At 37.4% G+C, this 26,702-nt stretch overlaps 1 protein-coding gene and 1 pseudogene across 1 annotated transcript in view; one reads left to right on the top strand and one right to left on the bottom strand.

Annotated features, from left to right (window-relative positions):
• Positions 1-2,567: 2,567 nt before the first annotated feature.
• LOC135703928 (probable ubiquitin carboxyl-terminal hydrolase FAF) overlaps positions 2,568-26,702 on the top strand; it is a gene marked incomplete at its 5' end in the record, with an annotated part of 221,182 nt that continues 197,047 nt past the window's right edge. The window contains 2 exons of the mRNA XM_065225294.1: positions 2,568-2,993; positions 3,058-3,194. Coding sequence (XP_065081366.1) covers positions 2,568-2,993; positions 3,058-3,194 — 563 coding nt within the window. The remainder of the gene's footprint in view (positions 2,994-3,057; positions 3,195-26,702) is intronic.
• Positions 15,170-17,960, bottom strand: LOC135703927 (uncharacterized; annotated as a pseudogene).

Below are 26,702 nucleotides of genomic sequence, written 5' to 3'. Positions count from 1 at the left end.
GATTTTGGCGATCACGAAACCTTCATATGAGCTTGCCACCACTTGTTGTATGGGATACCTGCCCATGACTTGTATGGCCGCCATTCCTGCTCTATCCGCCACCCAGTTACCATTATCGAGAGGGACTCGGTATGGCTCTGCAATGATTGCAACGTCGCACTTTGTTTCCGTTGTTGACTGCCACAACAGTTGCTGTGCTGTGTTACAATGATTGAGATTTATTTGGGTTACCTTCATTATTGCTGGCCCACCATCGCCTTCTTGAACTCAGGGCACCTGAAACTTCCCGTCACATGGCCATTTCCGTCCTCCTTTTTGCAGAGCATGCACCTCGGTTGCTTTGTACAGTCTTTTGCAACGTGCCCCTTCTCTCCGCATTTCCTGCACAGATCAGATCTGTCAGGGCCTTTGCAGTGTCTCGCCTGGTGACCGAAGCCCATGCATTTGTAGCATCTCTCCATTTTCTTAGATACCCGAGGAATAGCTTTCAACGGGCACACTGACCACCCAACCTTGATTCGGCCAGTCTTCAGCAGCTCGTTAGCTGCGTCCGAAGAAAGTCGTATCGACGCCGTCTGCGTGCCACCATACGCCTTTCTCAACCGAATTGCCATCGGTACGTCTCCCAGGTTGCATTGCACCTTTAGCGCACTTTTCAACTCGTCTTCTGTTGTGATCTCGTCCAGATCCCTGCACTCGACCACTGACTCCTGGGATAAGGCTCTTACGTTCGCCGTCTCGCCAAGAGATTTTTCGACGAGCTCCTTAAAAGCTGAGCTCTTAACCGTAGGGTCCCTTTTCAGCTCGAATAGCATCTCGCCTTTCTGGGTTCGCCTGGTTTTCACCACATTCTCGCCTAAGTGTTTCAACTCCGGATCATCTCTCACTTTCCGGAGGAGTGCTGCGTAGGACGTTTTGTCCTTCGCCTCAACAACCAGAGCGTCACCCTTGCTTCTCTCCCTACGAGGCCTAGGATTCTCCTTATTCTTCCTGTCTTCCTTCTTCTTCTCTTCCTTCTTCCTCGCTTCTTCTTCCTTCCTCCTCGCTTCCTCTTCCTTCTTCCTCACTTCATCTTCCTTCTGTTTTTTCTTCCTCTCCTTCTGGTTCTCGACTTTACGCCACGCACCATTTTCTCCCATCTCCTTGATGCCTTCCTCGTCGTCCCTGCGTTTTTTGGGCTCCTCCTCATCTCCTGGCGTGTCCCTATCTCTCTTTTCAGGACGTGGATTTGTGGGTCACTTCGGAGTCTCATGTGCTTGAGCCAGTCTTATGCTCTCCTTGGCCTCCAGCAGAGCCTTTTCGGCATTTTCGGCCCTTTTTCTCCACTCTTGACATTCCCGATCTGCCACTGTTATGCCGGATTTGATACCGGTCACAAGTTGCTTGATCTCTTTGTGTACGTTGTTTTTATCCTTTACGAACACATAGAGATCATCGATCTTCCTCCTGACCTCCGTCATTTTGGTTCTCCCGAGCTGCAGTTCTTGGGATTTGCTACTACTGGATATTGGTGTGAATATCTGGCTTAGCCCAACGCCTGGCTGCTCTTCTTGAAACTTACTGCTGCTGCTGGAAATCGCAGTGACCCCCAGGTTCGACACTGGTGATCTCTGCAATATCCCACTCCTTGCGAACACGTTTGCTCCTCCGTTTTCACTGTCTGGCGTATTGCCGTCGTTCTTCATATTTTTTTTGGTTTTTTCTTTTTCTTCATTTTTATTTTTTTCTCCAATTTTATCCATTCTGATGGGTCCCCCCTTCGGGCCGCTATCTCCACTCGTTGTATGTAGTCTCCTATCGTGATCCCATGGTTATCTATGCAAGCAGGGAGGCCATGCTAGGGTTGACACGGTCCTTCATGGGGGCCGTGTTCAGAGCCAGATCGGCGTAAGTCAGGAATGTTACATCTGAGCCTACTACTCACCAATCACCAATTGGTGACGAGTTTTGAACGTATCCGGAGGCCTGCCAAGGTTTTACCGGGACGGGGGCAGCCGCACTATTAGCCCACTCGCCATTTCAAGAAGGTGTCACCCTTCTTTACTTAGGGAGCAGAATAGCACGACTGTCAGCCCTGTAGCGTGGTTTCCAATCCATTGTGCCGTGTCGTGTCCATAGTTCCATGCCGTATCCAGTATGCCGTAATAAGGATCTTACTGGCGTCGATCCTAATGTGCCGGTTGGCACTCCTGCGGGTTGACGAAGCATTTCCTCTATCGCCGTGTTATGGTTACCGCGCCAGTGTTCGCGTCGCACCCCCTCACTTTGCTATTGTCAGAAGGACAACATTGCCCAGGCTACACCACGGGGAGGCGTGAGGTAGGAACTTGTGAGAACCAGAGCTAGGTTGTCAACTCACCATTTGTAGCCCATTTGTGTGTGTGTGTGTGTGTGTGTGTGTGTGTGTGTGTGTGTGTGTGTGTGTGTGTGTGTGTGTGTGTGTGTGTGTGTGCATCTGATATTGAGAAAAGACTGTTAATGTTGACGAACAGAAAATAAAAAATCAAGTAGCCCATCTTACCATACATTACATAAACTTCCTCGTTTTTTTTCTACACTATCAACAGGAGATTACCGATGACTATCTCTTCAGTGCTTCCCGGCAATATCTGCATCTACGTCGCAACGGTCAGATACTAGAAACTAACACTGCTCCATCGGTGTGCCAAAATCCGCATACGATTTCTGCTGCATGCGATCTATTAGTTGGCCTGTGTCAGAACACTGTAGGTAACATGAAGATTTTGGTTAAGACTTTACTGGATATGTTTTGCAATGACATTGAGCCATTGCGGGAATGGGAATATTTGCCACCGGTGGGACCTCGGCCACCACAAGGCTTCTGCGGATTAAAAAATGCTGGTGCTACTTGCTACATGAACTCGGTTTTGCAACAACTTTTCATGGTGCCATCATTGCGAATTGGAATATTGTCAGCGCAGGGAGCTGCTGTTGATCCTAATGAGGATTTTAGTGGGGAAATAGATTCTCAAGTATGTAATTGTATGCTAATGGGAACAAAAAATTCCAAAGTAATTTTTTTATATTAATTTGCAGACAGTACAAGAATGTGACGATTCCGCTAGGAAAAATTACCATGTAGGAATATTGAAGTACGTTCAAGCTATTTTTGCCCATTTGGGTCACAGTGCTCTTCAGTACTTCACTCCTCGTGGTTTATGGAGCCATTTCAAGTAAGTACTGTCAAAGTTTTTCGAAATTAGATAACAGTGAATCTCCCATTAGTCGATATTACGGGACGCCGCCCAGTGATTCCAGTGTAGAACCGTCGTGGCGGGCATCTTTGTACTGGACGGGCTACTTTGGACGCTTTCAAACTTGTTGATTCAAATGAAGTACATTAAATAATCGATTGATTGTTTATCCATGACTTGTTAATGGGACTGTAGTTTACTCGATCGTATTGAATCCTCAGCTAAAATCATTGTACACTTCCCAGAATTAAGCGGAAAATTTAACTAACGAGTTCTATAAAAAGTGTACCTTCCCTACAATTTGACCCAAAATCGTTGTTAAAACTTTTTAAAACATTCACAAGCACCTCGGAAGTCGAAAAGTAATCAAAATACCCGATAGAGCTATATATTTCATGTTAACATTGTTTATGACAATGGTATGGTCAGGTAAAGAAAATAGAGATGTTTCTCCATACAAAAAAAAAAAATCTCCACACTCACCCACTCATGTATCCACCCCTAGTGATTTCCATCCTACGCCTGGGCCCACCTCGGATTCCTGTCGACTTCCTTTTTTTTTTAGGCTCCGCCACCGCCCCTGGGTCTGCCTCTGCTGCGATGTCCTAGCGGGTATCAATGCAATCCCCACCATATCTAAAATTCATGATTTTTTAAAAGTTTTGTTTAACCAGTAATTTGAGTAATTTGTTTATCTTTGAATGGAGCTTATGATGTATATTGATGTTGTACATTCTGTTATCAATACAGATGGAAATTCAAGACCAATAAAGTACTGATCTTCTAGTAAATTTTCCAAATCATTTTATTAAAATTCTATTTAATTTTAGCATATTATTTTGATTACAGTAAATTAGCATTAGCATACGATATAAGAGATTTAATTTTCCTTGCTCGTTTTTCGTAAAATAATCAATATTTATTCTTCTTATAATTACCTTTTAAATGTTTTTAAGTTTTTGTTATTTTTTGTGATCTGATAGTTTCCTCAGTTTGGTTAGAAGCTATAGGGGAGTGGTTTTCGGGGTTTTGGGCTCCTTAGATGTTGTAGTGGAGATTTATACTTGTTGGATGCGGGAGGAGATTGAAGGGCGGGTGTTTGACACATAAAACCTGTCAATTTCGCTTTCAGAGTGTCACAATCGGCGATTTTATTATTCGTGAATGTTCACTCAGGGTGAGCGCTCGTGATTCGTAGAATCAGATTTAATTAGTTCTAAATAATTCTAATATTACCCTGACACAGTTGTCCCCCATTGCTGGTTTGCATCGGACGTGTAACAAATTCTTTCCTCACGGTTACAAAATCAAACGTTGGTGGACATGAGTGTTTTACGAATAAACACTCTAGTCGTCGATTTAAGTGTATTTCCGAAACGCCCGGACGCAAGAGATGTTCAAAAATTCCTCGAAAATAAAGTGTAACTGTGTATATATCGAGACAATCGATGGTGAAACCGCCTTACGCTATGAAAGGGCAAATCACAACAAGCACACTTATGTTTGTGATAACAAGGAATTCAAGATTCTTGTGTATGTTGAAAGTGAAGCCGTGACAGTGCGCGTGCATGACCTTCCTTCTCACACGCAGCATTTGACCATCATCAATTTCATGAGGCAGTATGGAGTTGTGGTATCTATCACACGGGAACGGTGGAAGTACCATTTCCCGGGAATCTACAATAGTGTACGAGTCCTTCCGATGAACCTTAGTCGCCCCATTCCATCATGTGTGACCATCGATGGCGAAACAACGCTGGTGACAACAGCCCATCCCAAACAAAAGTCCGAAAACAGCTAGTAACTCCAAAATACCACCACAAGCAGCACCCAGAAGGTCAAGTGATCCAAAGTTGAATGGAGACGAGTTTCCACCATTATCATCAGCATCTGAAGAAGAGGAATCGAATCTGGAGCCAGACTCCCCACTAACAAAAACCAACGAAGAAACCGAAATGCAACAGAACAAAAACAATAACAAAAACAACACAACCAGTGATAACGACGATGACTGCGACGACGACGGTAATGACAGCTCGGATACCAACGATTTCATCGAAGCTACCAATAAAAGGCGACGGATGTCAACAAGTGAATTGACTCAAAAGGCAAATGAAATGAAGACATTGTGTTTAATCCCGGGCTGCCAGAACTTGGAACAAAATAGTAAGCATTAGCATTAGTAGAAATTGACTCATATGTCCGACGGCGGCAGAAGTTGAAGAATATTTAATCCGTTCAAAAAATAAAAACAAAAAGTATAATATTAGTAATTAAATTGAACTGCTATGAACTACAGTCACGAATGACCTTTAAAGTGTTAAAGTGACTATAATAATTTAAAAAAAAAATACCCTGGGGTTGATCAGATTTACAATTTAATTCTTGACATCATACAACACACAACACCCAGTAGACCAGTGGGCAATTTTATTTTGAAGCAAAATTTACCTGGCTGAAGTGGGAATCAAAGTCTAACATCGTGGTACTCACACACAGTTTACCTAAACTACTGATAACTCCACTATTCGCATGACCATTACGAATCATTTCATGCCAAAGAATAATTTTATTATATTACTAAAATGAAAGTCTGATAGCTTCATTTTGGAAGTCTCAGGATCTTGAAATGATTCTAAATTCCGGTATTTATATTTTTCTGGGTCCCAGATCATGAAATTTTTTGTTAGTCTGATTTTACTTGGAACTCTTCACAGGATATTTTCGCCCTTTTTTTTAGTTGCATTTGGATCATCCTACACACAGAGAAATATTTTTTAATTTCAACAAGATTCTGTATTGAATTCAATAAAAAAGAAGTTGTCTCCCGGCTAACGATAAATATTGTTGACACCAATAATTTTTTTTATTGACTTCAATGAAAATAATTTTCGTTTCTATAATATAGATAACTCATGGACCAAAACATATTTTCTTTGAAATGGTGAAACAATCTTTGAAACAACACTTTATATTTGCTAAATCAACTATTTCTATTTACTGAGTCAGCAATATTATTTTCTTTGAAATAGCGAAAAAATCTTTGAAGATACAAGTTTTATTTTTAGAATTAAAAAATAAATTTGTAAATCAACCATTGTTATTCTTTGAGTGAACAAAATACATTGTTGGTTCAATGATATTCCTATTTTGGTTTCAGTTGTTTGTCTTTTTTAAAAGAACAATTTGGTTTTTAATACATTTATTCCCTCCCCTTGGCTAGTTTTTGCACCTTGCTGTTGATGGGCGGGCTTAATTTCATGCTAGTGGAGTGTTGGAGACGGTGGGTTTATGGTCGGCGTTGCTGGCTCATGCCGCGATAGAATGGCGTCATGGGCAGGCAATGGAGATTACTGAGCTTCCCCTCTCTGATAAACCACTGCATGAGAGAACCAAAGATCTAGTCTAGCAGTGATAGTATCACACTTGTTACTCCTTTAATTGAGAGCCGCGTCGTAGTACGCTTACGTATAGGCACTGACGTTGGGTGTGATACTGGCGGGTTTTGCCGCAAATCACTATTATTTTATTTATTTTTACGCAGATAGATTCATTTGGGTTTGCAAGCGAATTATACTATTGAAATATTTCAGAAAGTGCCCAACAGTGCTCCTTCTATTTGCGTGACAAGCTTTCATTGTTGTTTTCATTGAATTATTACTCAGGAAACAATGTTAAACATCATTTTTGTACACGGTATTGTAACTAATCTTATACGTGCTTCATTTTGATTTGGGATAAGTGTTTGAACTATGGTTCGGGATTTCCACTGTGGTGTGCTTCTATTGTGACATACCCATATGTATTTTTGTGGTGCCACATAGTGGAGGCGTGAGAGCGTAGAACATTTACCCTATACAATATACAATTTAAAATTAGCTTGGAAACTAACTTCAAAGTGAAGCATTTGAGTCACTTGAAGGTGTCATCTGGGACGAACAAAGATATAATTAATATATGTAAAAGCCAGAAGTACTTAAAACATTTTAAATTGTAGTTTAAAAGCATGGGTTATGATTGTGTAGGTAGATTAGAGATTTCAGTTATTTATTAAATAAACTTCAATTATAGAATTCAGAAAGTTAATTAACATAAGAGATAGGACGTGGGGGGTCCGCTTAGGGAGGCGACTAGCCTATGAAGTTGTATAATAAATCTTCATATTTAGTGTATTTGTTAATTACAGACAATGTCAATAGCGAAAGTCATATCTTCAACCAGGCGCTTACGAACAAGTGAAGTTTTAGGAAAGATGTGTTAAATATGTTGATAGGTTTGAAATAAAAATTAGGATTGTTGTGCTTTAGTTTTCGGTAAGGTATGATGTGTCAACAAAGCCCTTTTGAGCAAATTTTCAAACATCAAATTGATTGAGTGATTTATTGAAAGACATTGCGAAAATTGACAAGTCATACATCTAACATAGTAGTAGTAGCAGTGTCGCATAATCTTATCACAATTGCTGCAAATAGTGCTGGAGGGGCCGGCAGGGCTGAATACGGATCAAAACTAACATAACTACTAACACTAAAATGATCCCGGAACTAACACTTATCCATTGCACTTTTAGTTATATATTAGTTTTATTTTTCTACTAAGTCATCTATGCTTCTTTCTATTGTTTAGATCAAGTACAACTAATACTAATCTACCTTTATGTATGTTTTACTCCCTTTTAACCCATTATCTTTATGAATGGCGAATCATATAACGTGAGACACGTACAAGCTGGAACTCAAAGAATTACTTCGAACAAGATGTCAAACAAATTCAGGACCAATCCAAATGAGACCAGAAACCAACAAGGCATCGGGGAGTTATATATTCTGGGAGAGGTATTGTATGTATGTATGTAAGGTAGCCACCATCCTTTCAAGACTTGTCTTGTATGCAGCTCCACTTAATAGCAAGATCAATTTGAGCTACCGATCTGAATTCACAATATCGCTGTATGAAGGGCCAAAAACGGTGGGGTGGACCCGTAAGCAGAGACACTTACGCGAAATCCACGGGAATTTAAGAATCTCCTTCCAACGGTACGCTCCAACAAATCGAATAACACAATTCGCAATACTTATTAAGCTTCCTACTGGATGGTTTGTTAAGAAGGGCGCGTCAATCGCCCTGAAACTGTTGGAGTAGAATTCACACCACCACAATCGAATCGGTAGGATAAAGAAAATGATAGTGTTTATTCCCTCCTAGACTCCGGCTGTCAATCATACCATCGTCCAGTTTCAGTTTGAATGATACCCTGATGCTCCCTCCCATCCCAGTATTTATTTATATAATGAAAATATATGCAATGGAGAAATGAAATATATCAGAACATTAAAATATTACATAATGAAATACATTTATATGGATAATAGAGTTGCTACTCAGAATGAAGAAGTATTTTATTTATAATAAGATGCAGCTCTATACCTCCTCAGCTCACAATGGTAAGTGGATGCAACACTGAAATGTATAGGATATATTAAGCAATTAAATATATTTTGCCCAAAATATACTAACAATAATGCTGAAAATTGTGATAAATAACTAACATGACGAGAAATAACCTGCTTAATAATTATATACATATAATATTATTTAATGTTGTTATTTTCTCTGCTTCATCAGCTTCATATTAATTTCGATGACTTGCTTGGGTAAACTGAAATATTAAGCTGATAGTAATAGTATATCATGCAATGTATAATTTGTATAATATATGTAGTGAAATACAAAATTTAAAAAAATAAACAAATTTTGTTATTTATAAATCATTGGTCATTGGTACCTGTATAATAATTATAAGCATATAATGTTAAGTATTGTTGTTGCTTCCTCTGCCTTATCTGCTTAATTTTAATTTCGATGAGTAATAAAATACAATAAAGTGAACAATAAAATGGTGCCTACCTTCTCTCATCTTTTAAATGCATTGTTATCAAGCAACATTTAGATAAATCAACGCCTAGCGCGCTCCAGAAACAATACAGGTTGTAAAACAATATATCAAAGTATGTAGTAATATTCAGGATCCACATATAAGGCGACTCATGAATATGTATGTTCATGTGCAGGATTCACCTCAAGTTGGCGATGCAACCAAAAGTATGTATTGTTTATTTGTTGTTTTTTTTTATTCTCTCGATAGCCGGTTATCGAAAGAACATATTTATTTTGTTTAGTGATCATGAATTTTAAGAGTCATGACGGAGAGCTTGGGATTGAACCCATGATTTTCTGCTCAGTAAGCAAAAACGATCCCTCCAGGGTCATCGAGCATCTCATAATGCACAGCGCTTCGCGTCAAAGTACGATGCATTAGACTATTCTTGAATTAACCTGAACGAATGCTGAAAAAATAAATTATTACAATACAAATCTAAAGATGTTTCTCCTTTGAAGAGCTGAAAAAATTTGAAAAAAAGGCTGAAAAACACATATCAAGATCAGTGTTTGGAAAAACTCGGATCAGCGGATGGAAAATTAACACATAATTGCATTAACATGCAATCAATTGACGTTTGAGAGGAGCAATACAATAGTTGGGTAAAGAAGAATTGCATTATAACACACCATCGACTGGAAATGCTTTTGGCAATGCGGGGCTGCAGGTAGTGATGAAACGTCGCTAGAACTATTCCACAGCCGCAGACAGTATATGAGCAATAATATCAAACAAATGTATGTATCTATATATTGCAGTTATGTTAATCCTGAAATTAAAAAAAAAATAAATAAAATCATTCAGCTGTCATTGAATATCAAAATTTTAATTATTGGAATCCGATAACTAGAAAACGGAATCCCTCCTACAGATGCCCTGGATGATCTAAAATGCTTTACCATGAATTGAATATAAAAAGCTAATATCACATAATTTGAAAACTAATGCCATGTACAATAAACCATAAACGGATGAAATACAAATTAATATTATATAACACAATTTCATATGAAAAGAAGGAGTAAGGAATAATAGTAAAATAAATAAATAAGCATGTATAATAATATAATATAACATGAAGTCTGTAATAACATTTACACATAGTACAATACTATTAAACAATACATAATGTGATGAACGAACATAAATTGTAATTAAAAATGTAGCATAATATAATGAGATGAAATAATAATAATAATAATGTGCAGTCTGATCGAACATATAATACCATTCAATAAAAGATGACATTGTAGCAACGATTGAAAAAGAATAATGAAATAATCAAAAACATTCTCTATTTACCCAAATTTCAATATGGAATAAAGATTGGCACATACTTCTGAAGACTTGTAATCAATATATATTCTGGGAGAGGTATTTGATAAATAATCAAAAAGTGGTAAGTTAAAATCAAAGCCAAGGATCATGAGAGGTAATTGTCAATAATTCATTAATTAGTAGAAATCTCGATAACTTTTTCAAGGGAGCGTATCGGTTTTTGTAGGCGGTGCGTTTGGTCGTCGATTTGGCTTAACTGGTGGCTCGCCCACGCGGGCTGGCACTATCATCAGATAGGGGAAATTTTCCTCTACCTGCTGGTGGTGTTGATAAGCGTGTGCGAGCTGCCGGTTGCGCCGGATCGACGATCGGATGCATTGTTTGCAGGAGCTGGTGCTTCCCTTTGAAAAAGTAATCGAGAAATAACCATATTATCCTGTAATTGATATTACTATTTTTATATATCAATGAAATTAGTCATGACAGAGTAACAGATGGGGAAGGACAATAGACACAAGTTGACACAATAAACAAGACAAGTGGGGGTTAATACACAAGACAAAATGACAAAATAAGTGACGACAGAAGACAAGACTGGGACAAATCAACCTTAAAAAAAAAGAATGCGCAATTATATTATCAAAACTATTTGGATCAGCACAAAAACAACAGTGACCAAACGGGCACCATAGCCTAGGAACGTCTTGTTGATTTAAAATAGAGGCTCATAGAAGCAAAATTTATCAATAAAAGGGGTCCAGTGTAGAGTTTAAGCAAGTGCTGCCACTAGATCACTACAAAAAAAAATACATTTATTCCATTTAATTATTTAATACATTTATATAATTACAAAATCTAAAATACTGTTTGCCCTCTACTTTATGTACATTGATAGTGACTGTTTGTAGCTTTCCAATATCAAATACTACCGTAGGTTCATTCATTTTGATTATTTCAAACGATTGCAAATGTTCGTCAAATTTACGCGAGTGAATGCTATAGCAAACCAAAAATAAGTTTTTATCGACATCTGTAAAAATTGCTTTTAGTTCGTACATGCTAATCAAATCTCTATCATTAATATAAAAAATTGTACCCTTGGTGAACAATGATCCTTGCTTGAAGAATTTATCTAAATGTAATGCTGAATTATTGTCAACTTGAAATGGTCCACCTAGCAATATTTGATATTCATTAGCAAGCGGTGATTTCGAAATTTTAGATTCGCTATAATCAATTAATGGAGCAATAAAAATATTGTTAAAAATATTGAAAGCAAACTTATAAGCTACTTTTATACCTAAAGACTTGCATAAATTTATCTTATTATTATTTACTCTACTATATTGTTTTGCATCGCGATGTTTGGCTTCTCCTCTCATGGGCCAATGATGACGAGGTGTACCGGAATGCATAATAGATGAAGCGTAATGGACAATGTTATGGTGCTTAGGTTTGAGGGTATCGTTAAACAATTTTTGGTATTGCGAATGATGAACAATTACTAATTGTCTTAAAGTTGCAATAAAACTCTTAGGTAGGGTAAATTATGGCTTCGGCACCCATTGACTGTTTTCGGCAACCGAAATTGAAACGTTTATTTTACTGTATTTTCCCATCAAAACTCTTCGCTGAATGTATTAAGCCGATTCCTTACCTTTTCAGCTTAAATCTGATTACATTTTTACGACTGTGAATTCCTGTTATACCATATTTTTCTTTAAATGAAATATACATACTACAAAATACGGCTGATTTCGAGTTGCCGATAATAGAACAGCTGGTTAACACGCAGTTCAAATGGAAAGGGTGCCGAAGAAAAAGAGACTGCTGACAATAGTCACTCTCACCTGAGAAGTTTGGAGCGTTGTAAAAACATGTTCAACCCGTTTTGATCAATTCTGTCGATTGGAATTGGTAGAACAGCAAGCAGCAGATAAATGTCAACAAACAAACCTGTCATGTATGTGTGTGACGCTGAGAAATCGCTAATAGAAGTTCGGACGCTGCTTAGATTGACGAGAATACGTAAATTCCCCTATTTCGCGTAACATCACAATATGACAAATTTGTAATAATATGCAGAAATGTTGCCACACCTCGTCCTCTTCTGGAATTAATTTTCCGATTATGAGCGGGAGAAAAGTAATTAATGTCTTGATCTCGCTTGCTGTCATTTTAATTTTTGTTTTTGTTATGTTGATATCTTTAATATCATTAGGAATATTAGACAAATTCAAGTTTCCGAAAACGAACACATTTTTTCTATCATTCAGTTCATCAAGAGTAAACAGTTTTTTAATATTTACAAAATAATTTAAATAATGCCTGAGTCCATACACACATATTCCTTCCCAAACATCATGCATCATATCAAAATATACGTTATATGTAATATGAAAAGAAGGAATGCGGTTAAAAATACTGTCAGCCTTTATGCCGGTTTGCGATACGTCATTCAGTTTTAAATCTTGCTCGTAATTCTCTATTGTCCTAAAACTTTGCTCGTACTCACAGACATCAGTCTATCTCTCCGTTCTGTTTCTTTTACACATTCGGCAATAAAAGTGAGCACGTACTGATTCAACGAGATCTAGGATTCCGGACAACCCCAAATTGTCACCAGTAATAAACCCTATCATAAAATGGACTAGTATGTTTCTGTCTTGATACTTTACTTCTAGCCCTTCCGTTTCTAATTCAATTAGCACATCTGTGAGGTTGCTAAATAGGTCTTCATTGCTAAATTCTTTCCTGTCTACGGACAAAACATATCCTGCAACAAGAATGTTCACTAATTTGGCTAAAATGTATCCCGGCAAACTTGGAATGTAGTAGTAAATACCACATACTGAGGTTTGAGCTGCATGTGGAGAAACGGTGTCCCCTGAAGTAAAATCATCAAAAAACAGATTCAATGGTATGATGATTTTCGACGATGCGAAATGTTGTGTCCTTTTCTTCCATACAGAACCATCAATGATGCTGCGAATATAGCCATTGTTAGATGGAGCAAGGTTCTCCAAAACAGTCTTCATAGCGTTGTTCGATTCTAAATATTTTCGAAGATGGAATTTGATAGGCATTAATATTCCTGAAATTATGAAAAAAAATAGGGTAGAGAACTACTTCGGCCTAATCGCCCATTTTGGGCCTATCGAGCATAAAACTTCAAATAAATCCATGATTTCAGAGTTAACAAATCAATTATGCATTTGGTACGATTCTTTAATTAATAAGCTACGGAACGAAGTCAATGAGAACGCGTGATATGAAAGTTTGCACCCATTATTCCCAAAAACAAAAGAAGCGCTCCGACCGAATCGATTTTTATCTTCATCCGATAGGCCGAAACGAATTCATTGGCGTTTCAATGGCGTTTCAATACGTTAGGCCGAGTTTAGAATCCGTAGGCCGAGTTTGGCGTCAAGAAGCAGTGCTAGACTTTTGACAATATCTCAACGATTGGTTTCTCTTTATCGAATCTGACGGTACATACGGAAAGGTAAATAAATTTGGAAGCCATCAGTAATAATAACATTCCATTTGGTGCTAAACTGCGCTAGATTAGGAAAGACTAAATGCGGGTTGTGCTTAGTAGGCCGGAAATGGGGTAGTTAACCCTACATGTATTTTTATGTAAATTTATAAATTTCCTCAAAACTAACCTGTTATTGGGTTACTTGACCACTTCTTGATACACCTGGACGCAGTTCGTTACTAATAACGAATTCCTTTGGAGCAAGGTAGAGGTCGGCAGATTTTAATTTTGCTATACACTTAAATTCCGTATCGGCACCACCTAATGCTTCAAACATTTTGTTGAACATGTACTTGCCTTCCTTTGAAATTAAGCCAGTTGCTCCCATTAGTTCTGTTACTTCCAAAAACGGTTTTATCATTTTCGTCTGTATATCGTTGTGTACTTCAAACACAGTTTTTCTTGGCATAGAGTTCATATTTAACCATTTCAGATTGAAATCTATAGTTATGTTTTCCATTTTTGCTAGCACAACGTTCAAATCTATAACATCATTTGACTTTTGTGCTTGTATCGATCCTGGTAAAAACGCATCATCGTTCGGGATATTTTGGCTAGACGTGATCTGGAGTTTATGAAACTCATATATGTTTACTTTAGGAATACTAACCTTAGATTGTAAGTTTGATTAACCTTGTGTTTAGTTTGTGTATTGTACGTGTAGTTTTTTTTTTAATGTTTGTTTTCAAGATGAATAGAAATAAGTTCATGTTTTAGGATTAATTAAATATTTGTATATATTTCAAACCTCCTTCTCCCTTTCCCCATCCAAAAAATTGTAAATCTCCACTAACCTCGAGACGACCGCGAGTAATCGGTTCAATTCCTTTAACTCTAGATTTAAGACATTAATCATGTAGGGTAAATGTTGGCTTCGGCACCCATTGACTGTTTTCGGCAACCTAAATTTAAACGTTAATTTCACTATGTTTTCCCATCAACGCACTTCCCTGAATGTGTCCAAACGATTGTTTAGCCTGTCAGCTTCAATCTGATTATATTTGAACGATCGAGCAATCCAGTAATGCTACATTTTTCTTCAAATAAAACATACGCACTACAAAATGGGGTTGATTTCGAGTTGCCGATAATAGAACAGCTGGTTAACACGCAGTTCTAATGGGAAGGTTGCCGAAGAAAAAGAGGCTGCCGACAATAGTCACACTCACCTGAGAAGTTTGGAGCGTTGTAAAAACGCTTTCAAAACGTTTTGAAAAATTCTGTCGATTGGAATGGATAGAGAAGCAAGCAGCAGATGAATGTAAACAAACAGACACATCATATATGTGCGTGACGCTGAGAAAATGCTAGTAGAAGTGCAGACGCTGCTTAGATTGACGAGAATACGTAAATTCCTTCTTCTTCTTCTTCGCATTTCAAGCTTATTGCATATCGCATACTAGCTTATTGCGTGCTCTCAACTTAGTGTTCTAGATGCACTTCCACAGTTATTAATTGAGAGCCTTACGTAAATTCCCCTATAATGCAAATGATAACTCGGCTCTGTAAAGTTTATTCGATTGAGCCTGTACAAATAAATTAATATAAAAAAAAAACGCATCATCCCTGTTTTGTACACTTTTGTTTTCTTTACTTTGTCCGGAAGGAACATTTTCGGAATTTGCTGCGACAAATTCGTTTGTGGTGTATTCGTTACTAACAGTTATGTTTTGACTGGATACGTCTTCCATAAGGTGCTTTTTAAAATGGCGAAAAAAGGAGTATCGTACGCAGAATCTTCTTGTATAGGCTTCGTGATTACAAGCATAAACAGGTAGCTTGTCGTGGAAATTATTTAAATGATCATAAAAACGATGTAATGAATTTGATTTCCATGGACATTGTGGGACAATACAAAAAATCATTGTGCTGTTGCTTTGGTACGGATAGCTGAAATCAATGACGCGATGTTGGCTTGTTCACCCGGGGGGCTAAAATCATACAAATAACCAGCAAGCAGATTCCAAACGGGAGCTGTCTGGCGAGGAAAGTCGAGGGAATATGATTTATACATTTTCAAGCATATGTCTAGTGCTTTAAGGAAACTAGGAAGCTTGCACGACACCACGTTATTCCAAACTGTGAATCCAGTAGGATGTTTCAGGTCTTCTCCGTGTACAACTATGAATGGGACTGACGGTATTTCGTGTTCACACAAGGCGCTAAACAGTTTAGCTAGTGTTGCTTGCAGTTCTGAAAGATCCTTAACAAGTACTGCGATGCTGTCTCGGGATTCTAAGATCGAAGGTTTCCATCGTCGTTTTCCTGGGCAAATCAACAGTGGACTCGGCAGTATGTGTGCCAACAACCAAACAACAATCAAGCATTGACCATCTGTGAATCAAAAACGTAAAATTGTGTTATACAATGATTACTAAATATAGCTATTTACTTACCAGCAGATACATCTTCAGCATCAAGAAGTTCAAGTAATGCCTTTCCTTCCAAATCTGACACTTCGACGTGTAGGATATTTAGAATGCCATTTAAAAAACCAGCCCAGCGATCAAAAAGGAGCTTCTCTTTATCGGGAAATTGCTGCACTGGAAGTCTATCTGTACCAGTTGATAACCTTGATGGTTTCTCAAGACTGGATATTCAGACAATACCAGCGAAGTTGTACGGTTTTCGAGTTTTGATAATTCATAAATCCTCTGCGTGCTGGTTATTCTCCATTTAAGTTTAACTTCGTCCCATTCGTCTTGATTGTGTGATATCCGATTTCTGATTTGCCGGAAGTCTGCAACTATCATTAAGAAATAAATTAGAGGTAGGTAATACATAGCTACACTGCAGATTTTGCTTTTAACTTACTTTGCTGATCTGTGAAAAGGTTCACTACTTCAGTTGTTTGATGATGCAACGATGATGACTGTTTCAGTTCCTCTTTTGCTGCTTCCTTGTAGTTCACGTTACGATCGTATAATCTTCCTTTAGCTTAATCCTTTTACCAGTACTGTCCATGTGGGCAGGTACCAACTTTCCTGCAGAAATATTGAAAATAGTATGTATTTACCGTTACAATTGTTTTTTTTATATATATATAAATCAAAAAAACGAAGCGCATTTAGATGCGGTGCCACCACATGACATGAAAACCTAACTAGCTAGACGTAATTTTTGAGGTTATGATGCATTTTGCACTGTAAAAGACTGGCGTAAGCTTAAATAAACTGAAGCTTTCTTTAGTGAGGATACATTTCGTATATACTGTACCTGTGGCTCGTTTGGGAACAGATTGCGTAGTTCAGTTGCTCTATCCAGCAATTCGGCAGGGGTAAGCTTGGAAAACTTATCTTTAAACTCATCCACAACAATGTGCGTGATGATCTTTTTGTCGCCTCTCGACAGGAAATTATCTTTTTGATATTTGTGGATGATTACCTGACCCTTGGGCGAAGAGCCAAGTAAATAAGTAGCCGTGCAGTTTTGTCGAGTTTCTTTGTTTTCTGCGGTACCAGCGATTACCTGCAACGGCGCAAGCTGTTCCGTTAGGATGGAAATGCCCTGTGAAAAAGAAAAATAGCGGCATTATAAATTAAATATATAATGATCATAAACTATGTCAATAGTTTTTTATGGGAAAATAATATTCATATTTACCTGTGCTTTCATATTTACCTGTCCGAAAATAAATTTTGTTCGCTCTACCAAAAAGGGGACCGGAATTAGTTCTTCCACTTCACGACGCTCGATGATCCTTAATGTTTCGGCAGTGTACTCGTTAGCTGGAAACAAACTATTAATTTAAGGATGTTTCATCAATTAAATGCAGAAATTACTCACCGATAAAACAGTCAATGACCGCCGCAGACAGTCCAAAGCTGTTTAATATCTCCACGGTTTCAACAATTTCAGCGGACACTTCTTCCACCACGACCTCTTCAATAAACTCTTCCGACGAACTCATTTTGATTTTTAGATGTCACAAAATGGCGGTCACTTTGCCGACTGCGCTTGACATATACACTGACGAAATGTATCAACAAACTTTTTTTTAATCGACGATATTTTTAAACTCAAAAATATTTTTTTTTGAATTTATAAGAAAATAGTGTAGATTCAATAATAACTCATTTTTGAAATAAAAATATCGAATTGTTGAATTCAAAAATTATATTTTTAGTTTCAACTACATGAAAATTCTCTGCGTGTAGAATTCCATCATACTTCTTTTCTATATTCCCCTAAAATAATCTTGGTAATATCCAAACTTTTACAGTAACATTCTAAGAGTTCTTAGCATTACCTCTTGTAACCTCTTATAAATCACTCTCCAATTCCACAATTCCCTCAAACTGGTTATTATTATTATTATTCCCAAGAATTGGCACAATTTTGTGTCCATTTTTCTATTTGAAATTCTGAAAAAAAAATTCATAATAATTTCCTTGGTACACTCTTTAGAATGACCGTTACGCTCTTCTCAGACTCATCCGATAATTCCCTTTGAACTACCTGGTAGGTAAAAATTGTTTTGAAATCCTCTTCAGTATTTCCTAATTATTCAAGTACTTTGCCAAAATGGGTTTCATAGGACACAATTCCATTGAAATTATTCTCACGATTCGTATCAGCATACTCCTTAAGTTTCATAATAATAATTATTTCTGATTTCTCTTCCGGATTGTACTTCCTTTATTTACAAAATCTCCATGCAATTGTCATCAGAGTTGATAAGACAATTGACACCGTCTTCAACCAGAGGTTGCACAGACTGTATATTTAACACTAGACAACGGACAACACACCATACGCAGTAGACCAGTAGGAACATTTTCAGGAAGTCAAAATTTGCACCGGCTGGAGCGGGAATCGAACCCTCACTTCGTGGCACTCACAATACGCCTGAACGACGGGTGAAGTCACAGATGGATGGAACTCTACTCAGAATTAGCTTGAAATTCTTGTTTGATTTCACAAGGAATTCACTGTGAACTATTTTCAGAATTACCTTAATTATGTAATGTCCAAAGTTGATAGACGTTGAGTAGCAAGTTTTGCTCTTTATTTTTTGATTAGATGGATTAGATGGTAAATTAATTGCAGTGATATTTTTAAAGCTTAAAGATCATGTTTTAAAAAAATCTGGGAAAATCTGGAACATATTTAAAAAATCCGGGAATATACGTGGTCTGTCTGTGTATCTGGCAAGACGACTAAAAATATGAAAAATCCAGATAAATCTGGAATACTGGCAACGTTGCTGATAACCCGTATGATGTACGCGGAGATTTGAAGTATGTCTTCAAATCTACAGGCAAAAAGTGTGCGCCCGCCTTTGCTTATTACTGTCTGCGGCTGTGGAATAGTTCTAGCGACGTTTCATCGCTATCTAAAGCCCCACGTTGCCGAAAGCATTTCCGCGTACATCGAACGGGTTAGGCAAAAGGTGTGCGTTTGACTTTGTACGGTCGGATTAATGGCCCTTCGCCCATTTTCAACTTCTATTCAATTTTCATACTGCCGTACTCTAACGGAACTATCTACCTACCCTCTTCTAAAGACCATTATCTAGCTAATAAAGTACACTGTGCAACAAATCGGAACTTTTTTTCTAGGACTGAGAAAATTGACCATATTTGACTTTCTTGTAGACTTCTGAGTAAAAGTCCTGAACATACACGTCCTAATTTTGTCTTTATAAAGTTTGGTATGTTGTCCCGATGTCGGTCGTATATACTGCCTAACTAAAGCATGTTACGACATTGCGGTCCAAGAGATTTTTGTAAAAAAAAATACTTGAGGAACATTTAAAAACGATATCTCGTTGTCTTACTCTTCGTTTGGGTGATTTTTCAAATTGGGTACCCCCCTAAAAATCTAGAATTTATGTAAAATCACTGTAAAACCCATAGTATGTGCTGGTATGTTGAGATTTCCGTAAAGTGATTATTTTAACAATCCAAAAGAATGAAAACACTCTAAATCCGATGATATTAATCATACTCTATTGTTATTTTATTCAATTTAAAAATATTGTTGGCCTCTCCAGATTATAAAAATAATACAACTTTTTAGGACTGAGAAAATTTACCCTATCAGGCATAACATTTGATAACAGCACAAAAGCATTTGTAAACAAACTTTCTAAGGCCCTTTAAACGCGAACCAAAGTACGACCACGCAAATTTCAAATGTTATGCCTGATATTTGAAGTTCTTCGATATAATTTCTGATGATTCGGAAGAATTCCTGATCACTTTGTTATGATGAGGGAACTCGATTTTAATTTCCTATTAATCGAAGGTCTTCGATATTATTTCTAATAATTCGGAAGAATTCCTGATCAATCTGGTATGGTGGGATAGTATTCAAAGGATTTAATATCAATTTCTGATCATTTGAAGGTCTTCGACATGATTCCTGATCAACTTTATATTTTGAAAACACATTCTAACTGACCGAAGATCTTCAGAAGAATTTCTGATCAATGATATGATAAGGAAATATATGGAGAACTCGATTTCACTTTCCGATCAGTCGTAGATCTTCGATATACTGCCCATAATCGCATATCAGTCCCATATGGATAGGAAATCGAGCAAAGATTGGACTGCTATGCGATTATGGGTAGTATAATTTCTGATAATTCGAACAAGCAAACAAGGACACGCGCACCTACGAACATGTGATCGGTAGTAAAGAATCAAGAAAATGTGGCAACGTGGTAAAATGAATGCGTCCAATTGCTGATTGCTTTTTTACTATGTCCGTGACGAATTTACAGCGAAAATGTTTGGCGCATGATTTGGAAATTGAAAAATCATGCTATCTAACATGAAGCTTTAGTGTGATAATTTATTAGCTAGAGAATGGCCATTAGAAGAGGGTAGGTAGATAGTTCCGTTAGAGTACGGCAGTATGAAAATTAAATAGAAGTTGAAAATGAGCGAAGGGCCGGCCATTAATGCGACCTTACAAAATCAAACGCACACCTTTTGCCTAACCCGTACCCCGAGCAAAGTCCAGCATCAAAATGACAGCAAATTGAAATCAAGTTTTGATATCAACATCAAACTGAAATCATAATTTGATTTCAGTTTACGCAATGGACAATTTTTTTGGGTATCAAGCTGGAGCTGCGTGACAGCTTGGTTTTCAAGACTTGACCCATTTGAATAAATTTTGCTTCTATCTTTGACAATAGAGCAGAAGGACTAGCCTATGTTGGCCGCTTTAACACTGGATTCCGTATGTATTGTTTCAAGATAGTTATAGAAAAAAAGCTGTGACGTGTGCGCGTAGATACATCCGCGTAGTAAACCGACTGAATAAGTAAATACGTTTCGAACGAAATATCTAAATTATGTAAGTTACGAAAACCACGCGAATTCCGAAAGCCGTGCAAGACAACCGTAGCGAGAAAAAGGCTTATTATCATTTAAAGAGTGCCACTAAAATAAATGTGATAGCCTATGTTGGCAAGTTGATTAATTTTGGTTTCCTCTCTAGATATTCTACTTATTTACTACTGAGCTTTCTATCAAATTAGTTAATTTAAAGAACGTATCAATCATTTCAAGATTTCGCGACAGCACCGAACAAATTCTATACTACATAAGCTCAAAAGCGTTTGACAAGCTCTACTGAATTGCGTATCACTTCTGCGTAAGCTCCGCAGACGTAGGCGCGTTAAATCCGACAGTCGGCAAAGGTTTAACCTGTACCAACACCGCTTAAAGAACGACATCGAGTCAGTAAAACCGTTTAGAGTTAAATATCTAAATTACGTAAGATACGAAAATCGCGCAAATTGTGAACGCCACGCGAAACAACCGTAGAGAAAAAACAGCTTATTATCACTTAGAAAGTGCCACCAAAATAAATGTAATAGCCTATGTTGGCAAGTTGATTAATTTTGATTTCCTCCCTAAATATTCCACTTATTTTACTGTTGAGCTTTGTTTCAATTTAGTTATTTTACCGCACGTATCAATCATTTCAAGATTTCGTGACCGTACCGAACAAATTCTATACTACAGAAGCTCAAAAAAACTTTTGGTGAGCTCTACCGCATTGCGAATTACTTCTGCGTAAGCTCCGTAGACGTAGGCGCGTTGATTCCGACAGCCGCGAAAAGTTAAACATGCATCAATACCACATAAGGAAAGATCGATTTTACGTAGGGTTTAGTTTATAGATTAACATTGACTGCTGTTTACAAATGTAAGCACTTAAACACTAAGAAATAAGTTAACTCAAATGCTTTAACCGCATATATAAGAGATTTCGCGTATTGAGAGAATACTATATTAATCGAGTACAACAAACTCAGGGGAATACAATACCTCTAAAAGTTTAAAAGCTATTAATTGTCACATACCTCTACTTTTACTTATTTCCTAAGCTATTCCTCTCCTTGTTAATCTGCTTAATGCTATTGGTCTGCCTGCGTTTTCTTATTAAAGTTCATTTTCATTTTCATTTTATGATGTACAAGGGGGTTAGGGGCCATGTCACCGATGTGAATATTCACACCATCCATAATACACCAGGGAAGAGGAGAGGATTGAGCAACACAGCATCTTTACCCATGAGGGTTAAAAAAGTTCTGCGAGGTACACTTATGGTTAACCAGCGGCTCAGGGATTGTAGAAAGGAAAAGGGTTGGGTAGGTTTAAAATGCAGATAGATGCCGTCACGATTGAATGCGTATGTTTAAACAACGTTGATCCAGGTACCTATCATATAAATTTGCATATAATCAAGTTATGATTATTGTCAATAATACTTACATTTCGATAAAGATGATGCTACCTACTTTACCTGTTATGTGATACTTATCATCACAGAGTCCAACCTTGAATCGCAGACCAGGTCCACTAACAAAACACTCGTTCCGAGAAGGGGCTTATGGTCTTCTTCTTCTTCTTCTTCAGGTTCGCTCACCACCCGGAATGAAGGCTCGGTGCGGTTAGTAATATCAAACAGTGTAACATGCAAACGAAAAAGAGATACAACCAGGATTAGTTTTTTAAAGTAATAGTTTCATCTGAAAACCCAACTAACCATATCTCAGTGACATTGTTCCACTCTGAACCCACACCTAAAGCTATTTTGTGATTATATGGTTACTTTGGTACTCACATGAAATGTTGTTCAAGTACCACAAGTTCAACAACGCCCAACTATGGACAGCTCAATGTTAATACCATTTACTCTTTGAATCAGCTTACACCAACATGATAATCTACTAAGAAACATCTAAGAATGTATAGAGATAAAGTTCAAAAATACAGTTTTAACTGATGGTACTTTATAAACATCAAACTGTCCAATATTGGACCCTGCCAACACACGGCGCCTGCACGGCAATGTGGGCCGTCAGAATGGTTCATCGGTTGTGAAGTGAAGTGCTTCTTAAACTGAAGCGATACATTTCTCAATTTTTCAACGTTATCCTAACGTAAACTTAATATTATCATCCATATGCCCGTCCACGCCCGAAACCCATCCACCACACAAAATCAAATAAAAATGTTTCTGTATGGCAAACACGTCCAGACATAAACGAGAATATGGGTGTATATCTTCACTGTAACAACTACGGGTAATCATCTAAAATACTTGCATTTTACTCAGGCACTTTTGAGCAAACTGCAATCACTCTCTCATACTCGAAATGTGCCACAACGGGAAAACATAGGCGTAAGATTGCATTGCCTTGCGCGCACATATACATTGACGGGAGAAATAGCCAGTAGTATCAAACACCCCACGTGCGTTTTCTCTATGCGAAGAAATGCCACTTTGCAGGAAAAAGCACATGTAATCGCACTGATTTAACATGGTTCCTGTGCATCAAAATTTATGAAATTTTGGATTTACACACAGAGTTTAGATTATCGAAGTCGGTACAATTTTACTGGGTTTTCAAACAGTTTTCAGCAAGGTGACTACATATAGGTGTTCTAATGTGGCAAATTCATGATTCAGCCGTGTTGGATTTTTATATGGGACAGCGACAGAATTTGTTTACAATTTGCTCTAAAACCGCACTGTTCCACCCGCAACCTCCTCGCCTAAATAGTGACAAAGCTGTATCACTATGTATATACCCACCATGGTTTTCAGTAATCGAAACACACTGTAACTGGCGAGTACCCATTAATGGGTGAAAAAGTATCCATGTTGTGGTAGTGTATGGAGCTGTAAAAAAAAAAAACGCGTAAATGAAAAATAGTGGGTACTTTTTTATCCATTTCCGAAACCTGTTTAGGGATCAAAAATGGGCACATTTTTACCCATTATTGGATGACAAATATCTTTGTTGCACCGTAACGTTGCTGGCATACTTGGTGTGCCTTGTCGAGTGCCTTTGTTTCGTTTTAAAAATTACAAAAAGTGATAAATATGGATAGTTTAAAGAAAAAGTTAGATGGTGATAACTTCAAAAACATACATTGACGCTTTAATTCGGCTGTTTTCAATTGATTTAATGACATGCTTTTTTATAGTCTAATAATTGTTTTCTACCTCCATTATTAGATTTAATTGCATTGCTTTACAATATTGCTGAATAAAGGTGAATACAGTCAGCATAATAGCTCTTATACCACTATGCGTCCATGTTTTAATTGCATGCTTTGTAAATGCTTTACAAACGGCGTATTCATTCATTATTCCACAACACTGTTTCAGGCTAACAACAAAACAAAATTGGTAGCATAGTGGTTACCGTTTCTGCTTTCCAAGTAGAAGGTCGCGAGTTCAATCCCAGCCTTAACCCTTTTTTTTATTTATTTTCTCCACCTAATTAATTTAAATCGTAAACATAGATCGTATCACTCACAACAACCAATTCATCAATCTATCGAAAATAATAGCCCAGCATCCTTTCCATAGAAATTAGAGAGATGGAGAGGTAACATTGGTCTCATGTAAAACAACTAGAATGAATTAATCATTCTCACATCTCCTTGAATAAGCTAGAGTTATGGCAGGGAGTTCTGATAGGTATTCAGATTCAAGCTTTTATTGCTTATTTAGCTGCCCATATGATGTATTCTAGGATAGCTCAGATGACAAGGCAAGCGGCTGGTGATCGGAAGGTCATGGTTCGAATCCCATCTAACGACATGTTGTGTGTGTACGGTATGTATGTAATACGTTTTCTAGTTTCTGTTGTGGTGAGTGGTGTGTGTGTGCTTTGACAGAAATAATGACACAACAATCACTAACGGAGAACAAATGCTCTGTGCACACACATTCTTATTTTCGGATTAATTATCCTGTAGCTGAATAAATGAGTGCGGATTTATCTCGCTACGAAAACAAGAAAAAAAACCCGGAAAAGGCGGAATCATGTCAAAAACTGACCAAGGACGATCTACGGAAGGAAATTGCTGTGAAGCACGGAATGAAATACGAAGCGTTAGAGAAAAAAAGTCCAAGGGTTTCCAAAAGAAGCTAACGACGGCGGAAGAGCAGAATATGGTGAGAGTTTCCATTTATTTAAAAAAAAATATCAAAATTAAACTAAATAGGTACATGCCAGGTTTGAAAAAAATATGTTTGAAGCTGGAAGTGTGTATATACAGGGTGTTTGGTTCCGGGTTTTACATATTTTCAGGGTAGATAGGGCTCCTAAAGTTATGAAAAAATCCCCATGAAACATAGGGTCGGAAATGACTGCTAAGTGAGTTATTCAACATTTTATGTTTTTTTGTATTGCCAACTTTGGTTAGCTATATTTTTTTAATCTTAATGTGGTTTACTGATTTCAACAAACTAAATTAAAGATTAAAGTCTTAGCTATCAATGCTCTTTGAAAAAGAACTCGATTAAAGTTAATTATCATACATTAAAATTGAAAAGTATGTTGAAAGTACCAAAAAAATTGGTGAAATTTCATACATTTTAGTGTTTTTAAGTTGAAAATTTTCATTTCTGTTTATTTTGTTCTTCTACAAAACATTTTCCATGCAGTTCCCTAGATTTGTGCCTTTGGTAGTAACCTTGTAGGCTTCATGGTTTCTTCGTAATTATTGATTTAAAACAGCCATAAAAACTTGTGACGTTTTCATAAAATGCGCTATAGTCACCCTATTCGTTCGTACGTTCGGCTGTTGCAGTGGACTACGTACATGAAAATTTGGTAGAATGTTATTGTAAATGTTTAGCTACATTTTTAACTTTTGATTACCGCACATCTCCTGCACCGAAAGAAAACATAACTGCGGAGATGTTTCGCGGTATCGAATATTGCTCAGTCTCAGCAGAAAACACAACGAGAGACACCGAATCGGCGAATTCTGAGAGCGGAAGGGAGAGAAGTAGGTAGTGGTAATAAGTCGATGTCCTTTTAATTTCATAGCACTCGCAGCTCAGCTGCGGTGCTGTTTCGATGGAGGAGTGTGGAGCTCCGCTGCTTCTGTATACACACTTAGATTTTTTTACAGGAGTTAGTATTTTTACTGGATTTTTGGATTACTGACTCGGTTAAAATTCAAATGACTGTTATTCGTAAAGATTGGATAAAATCGAAAAATTTTATGTTTCATCATTACACGGGGTTAACAGAAGTTAGTCGGTAAATTTTTGTAACACATATTCTCAACTTTGAATTTTTCACTGATTTTTTAAATTTTACCGAAGAGTTCCGAAATTCAAAAACTCGGTAAAAATTACTGACTCGATAAGTGTGTAGTGATGTATGGTTGGTGAAGAGGTTGGCAACTGGAGGGTATTCTCGGACTAGTGAATGCCACCCATCCCCACTTAT

Source organism: Ochlerotatus camptorhynchus, unplaced genomic scaffold (assembly GCF_037179485.1).
Source record: "Ochlerotatus camptorhynchus isolate MF236.1 unplaced genomic scaffold, CSIRO-AGI_Acam_v1.1 ptg000223l, whole genome shotgun sequence".
In the NCBI taxonomy this organism is placed as follows: Eukaryota; Metazoa; Arthropoda; class Insecta; order Diptera; family Culicidae; genus Ochlerotatus; species Ochlerotatus camptorhynchus.
The sequence above is the reverse complement of the archived record's forward strand: the minus strand, read 5'-3'. Positions and strand labels throughout refer to the sequence as shown.